Source organism: Centruroides sculpturatus, unplaced genomic scaffold, assembly GCF_000671375.1.
Source record: "Centruroides sculpturatus isolate CEXI.00-Female unplaced genomic scaffold, Cexi_2.0 scaffold1551, whole genome shotgun sequence".
Lineage (NCBI taxonomy): Eukaryota > Metazoa > Arthropoda > Arachnida > Scorpiones > Buthidae > Centruroides > Centruroides sculpturatus.
The window spans coordinates 111,655-117,230 of record NW_019385893.1 but is presented as its reverse complement, the minus strand read 5'-3'; the positions used below and the strand labels follow the sequence as shown (position 1 = coordinate 117,230).

At 34.3% G+C, this 5,576-nt stretch overlaps 1 protein-coding gene across 1 annotated transcript in view; it reads right to left on the bottom strand.

Moving 5' to 3' along the window:
* Positions 1 to 1,804: 1,804 nt before the first annotated feature.
* Positions 1,805 to 5,576, bottom strand: part of LOC111612439 (ribosomal L1 domain-containing protein 1-like) — a 17,869-nt gene continuing 14,097 nt past the window's right edge. Inside the window, exon 2 of the mRNA XM_023353653.1 lies at positions 1,805 to 1,996. Within this exon, the coding sequence (XP_023209421.1) occupies positions 1,805 to 1,996 (192 nt within the window). The remainder of the gene's footprint in view (positions 1,997 to 5,576) is intronic.

The following is a 5,576-nucleotide window of genomic DNA, read 5'->3' as shown; positions in this document are numbered from 1 at the left end:
AATTAGAATAGGGATGGCAAACTTATGTCACATATTACCATGTGTAGAAATTATCTAGCATGCAACATATACAATTTTGTTTACTTTTTATTGTTAAATTTCAGTTTTTATTATTATTTTATATTCAGTTCAGTATATCATCGTACTTTTCTCAATCAGCTTCTTTTTTTTACATAGAATTTCATTTTAAAATGTTTATTACATTTATTTAAAAATTATTATTTAAATTCTAAAACTTTGGCATGCAACATTTTAAAAAATAATTATGCTTACTTTGAAGCATGCAGAATCAAAAAGGTTTACCATCCCTAAATTAGAATATGACAAACAAATAAATACTTATTATGTTTTTCAAAAATTTTTTAAAAAATTCAACTAAATATTTTATTAAAACTTGCTGCATATACTTAGTTACAAATTATACAATATTTAATAAAGTTTTAGCACTAGCTTGTAAATAATTATTAAGTTCCATATGGAGGAAATGATGAATTGTCTTATGGTACAATACTAGGCTATAAAAAAAAGAGTTAATAGCTTAGCCTTTTATTCCTTTGGGTTACATAAGGTGCGGTGCAGTAATATTGAATGGACAGAGTATTAAATGCATGTAGACATCACGAGGTCCAAACCAAGGTTTTAAATCAGTGTTGCCAGATCCATTGAGGTTTTGGAGGAACTCCAAAAAGTTCCTCTGGTGGCAACTTATGACCAGTGACATCGGCACAGTACTCCCCCCTCAGTACAGTAGATACGAAGCTAGAGGTCCCTCCTTCCTGATCATGTCATTGTGTTGGCATGTGTGGACTCACTCTGTGTGTTTATAGTTAGTTGTTCTGGACAGCTTGGGCATGATGTCCTGTATGACAAGTTTGATGGTATGCTGTCATTTTTGCTGTTCAAAAATACCAGTTTCAGTCGGTTGATGTTAACTGTCATCGTTTTTCTGTGGGTGAAGATCATGAAATGCTTGGTGTCCATGTGATAACTGAGAAGGGGCTGTCATAAGGGGAGTCAGAGAAGTTTTATGTCCTTCTATCCATACAAAAACATGCAAGCAGGTGAATGAAGTGTGAGAGTTTTACATGTGCAAAAGTTGGAGTTGGCATAAGATACTGCATTGTGGACCGTAGGTGATGGAGAAAGGATGAAAGGTCCACTCAGGGGTGGCCAACAGTTTTTGCTCCCGGGCCAAATTGGAAAAAAAACTTTTTTCCAAGGGCCAAGCCAGATGCTGCCCTAGGAAGCTTTTGAGGTAGTGTGAGACCTCATTGTGGTGTCACCTCGTAGAGACTGAATTGTAGATAGAGATTACAGATATATTTTTCACATTATCATGCTTTATCAACACTCTACGCTGTACTTACGAGATTTGTAATGGAGGGATAACTCTAAATGCACAATGTGTTGTTGTGTTGTTGACCTTTTTTTTTTTTCTTTTTTAGGCGTCAGAATTTTTTCATTGAGCTATTCGGACTTCAGTATCTAATATTGAAAGATTGATCGCAGGCCACATAAATTCATTAGATGGGCAGTATGTTGGCCATGTCTGGGTCCACTGGTGATTCCTGCAAAGGATGAAAGAATGCTGCTGGAAGACAAAGGGTTGTGCCATACATCATCTCAGCACAAGTATCATTGATGTCTTCTTTCAATGCAGATTGAAGGCCAAGAAGAATGATTGGGAGGGATTCCATCTAGTGTTATTTGTGACATCTGAGAGTTTGTTTTAGGGAACGATGGAAACCATTGGCTGATGGGTGATGTGGTGTCTTACGTATGTGCTGGACATCCATCATAGCTGTTAGGGAGGTGAACAGGTGCAATTGGAATTGTTGGCCTTGATTGGTGGTGATGATGGAAGGTACACTGAATCTGGAGATCTAATGAGAGATGATGGTACAAGCGACTGTTTCAGCAGAGATTTCGTAAAGGAGAACAACTTTGAGCCATCTTGTGAATCTGTCTGTACAGGTGAGTAATTAGATAGATCCATCTGAAGGGAGAGTGGTTCTGACAAGATCAAGATGCACATGTGCAAATTGGAATGGAAGATCGAATTTCTGAAGAGGGCTGTTGATATTCTCATACAAAGATGCAAAGATCTCATATAAGATGTGACATGCATATATGTTTTTTTAGATTAATACAAAGACTTTTGACAGATGCCAACATGAAAAGATGATCCAGGCACTGCAGAGAATTGGCATTGACAACAAAGATGTCAGAATCATCAGCAACCTTTATTGGAATCAAATCATACAGGTCAGGGTGGAAGGTCAACTGACAGAGCAAATTCCGAGCCACAGAAGTGTACAACAACGCTGCAAATTATCTTTAATGTATACTCTGAAAATATTTTTTAGAAGCACAGGCTGATCAATGGAGAATATTTGAATAGCATTTATCATGCCGGTGGCACGGCACTGCTCTTCACAAATTTTAAAGATGTTGCTAGATCGAGTCAGAACCTTAAGCGAAAAATATGATTTAGATCTCAACGTTAAAAAGTCCAAATATATAGTCATAAGTCAGACATCAACTTAGGGCAAGTTGATAACTGGATCAAAAGAAATTGAAAGAATAGAAAAATTTAATTACTTAGGAAGTATCTTAAATGATAACTGGGATCGTGATATAGAGATCAAAGTGCAAATAGAAAAGACAAGAACTGTTTTTATGAAAATGAGAAAATGCTATGTTTTAGAGATTATCCTTGATATGAAAACTAGAATAATCAGATGTTATGTATTAGTAATGCTATTGTACAGAGTTGGATCTTGGACCATATTGAAAACATCTGAAAAGAAGATCAAAGCCTTGAAGGCTTTGATCTTCTTTTCAGATGTTTTCATGGAGATTTACTGAAGGTTTCTAAGAGTATCTTGGGTAAAATGTGACCAATGCAGAAACATTGTGATGAATGGATAAACAACAAGAACTGCTCAACACCATCAAACAAAGAAAGTTGGAATACTTTGGCCATGTGATGAGAAAGAGTGTCAAGCACTGAATCCTACAACTCATTATTCAAGGAAAAATCTCTGAAAAAGAGGACCAGGGCAACATTGAATCTCATGGCTGAAAAACCTGAGGGACTGGTGTGAAATGTAATAGGAAGAACTGTTCAGAAGAGCCAGCAATAGGAATATGTTAGCCATGACAACAGCCAACATGTGAAATGGATAGAGCGTCAAAAGAAGGATCAGTCTGTGGACTACCTAGTCCACAGACTGGTCCTTCTTCGTTTGATGCTCATGCACACAGATCATACTTTGAGAATCACTGCTTTATATTAGAAATATCATAAAAGTTTGTAAAATCATATAGGAAGAGTTAATATGTATTGAAATGAAAGTACAATCAATGAATTCCAAAATGATCTCTTTTAGCATAATAGTAAAGAACATACAGTAATACCCCAAACTTACACAATAGGTGGGACCGAGCGATGACCGCATAAGTCGAGGTATAATTTCACAATTTATGTAAAATCCAAGTTGGATGTATGTAAGCTAATAAAATATAGGTTAATATGCTATTCACGCCAAGTAATATTAATTAATAGTTAAAACTCACTGTGTTCAGCGTTATTAATCGTTTTTTTCGTTAATTTGAGCACTTTCGACGAATGTATTTCCGTCGTCTTCAGGTGAATAAAATGCTTTAATCGAACATGAACATTCGAGAGAAGAACACACAAAAATTTAAATTTAAACAATTTTTTGATATGAGTCCGCTACGATTTGAATTACGTACGATTTGTTACATATTCGTAACATCGTATGTAATTCAAATCGTAGCTGACTCATATCGAAAAATTGTTTAAATTTAAATTTTTATGTGTTCTTCTCTCGAATGTTCATGTTCGATTAAAGCATTTTATTCGCCTGAAGACGACGGAAATACATTCGTCGAAAGCGCTCAAATGAACGAAAAAAACGATTAATAATGCTGAACACAGTGAGTTTTAACTATTAATTAAGCTAATAAATGTTCTCGTTAATCTTATCGCGTCTTTTGATTCATTCACAGTTACAAGAAATCACCACATATAGTCTCTCAAATCTCTGTAGATATAACAAACACAGAAATAGCTACAATTTATTTTGTGTTATTTATGTGTTGATTCTGCATGACAAGTCCGAACATGTAAGCTGAACAATAGTGTCGGGGAGTGAGTAATCAAGAGTTGCATGGTGCTCAAACAAAAGACAAATCGACGAGATTTGAAAATCGCGTAACTCTGGGTTCGTGTAAGTCAGGTAGCGTAAGTCAAGGTATTACTGTATGCAGAAAACATGTACTCTGCATTGTATGCAGAAAACAATGCAGAGTACATGTTTTAATATAGCATATCTAATTGATAACTTCAATTTTTCTCATACATGACGTTTATGATTTTCTAAGCTTTACAATATATGATTATTCAAAATATAAAATTTCAATGAATTTTATTTGTTTATTTATTAACTTTGTATTATTTTTTTCAGACTGCAGTTGAAGCATATACAGTTGCAGTTACAGGTAGCTTAATTTTATTTAAAGCTTAAAATTTACTTTTAATTTGAAAATGTGTATATTAAACTGTTTTAAACTTAAATTGTATGCTCTTTCCACCTGCAACACAATGTTAGTTTTCTGTGGATAGTTATCCATAAGGAGCGACAATGAGAAAACTTGTCTTGGATCCCATACTTTATAGAATCTTATTGAGGTCTGATCAGTAAAACAACAATACTTTCTTCTGTTTTTCAAAAATCAAGGAAAAAAATTGCAGTATGAGAATACTGAGAAAATGTCTTAATTATCTGTATATATAAAAATGATTGTATGTCTGTCTGACTGTCTGTCCTTCATGCATTACCACACTGTTTATCCGATTGCCATGAAACTTTGGGAAGTTTTTTAATACACTCCTGTGAAGGTTTCTGGCATAGTACATTTATCCTATGATAGATGGCGTGAGTGTACACGAGCATTTCATCGTGCGTTCGATCGATTTCAAATTGTGAAGACCATTTCCCCCTCCAAAAAATATCTCTATATATGCATTTGTGAACTGTTATTTATGATATTTGTAATAATTTTTGTTTAATCACTTTATTTCAACTGTTTTTTGCTAATTACATATTTGCTTGAACTTTGTTAAAACCTTAACTATCAGGTCAGTTCATAAGTTCGTGCGCATTTTTATCTACAAAAAAAGCAACAAAAAATTTTAATTAAATCTTATTTCAATCTATAATGTATTCACCATTATTTTGTACAATTTCTTGCCATCTTGATGGTAGCTTTTTAATCCCGTCTTTGTAAAATGATTTCGGTTTTGAATCAAAATATTCAGAAATAGCCTTTTTTACATTGTTCTCATCCTCAAAAGTTTTTCCTTTTAAAAAATTCTGCGAACTCCGAAAAAGATGATAATCACTGGGAGCAATATCTGGCAAATATGGTGGATGAGGTAAAATTTCCCAGTTGAAGCTTTGGAGTTGAGCAGTTGACGTTGTTGTCAGTTAGCTATTGACAGTTCATGTGGTATCCATTTTCCTAGCTTTGAAACTTTTCCGATTTGT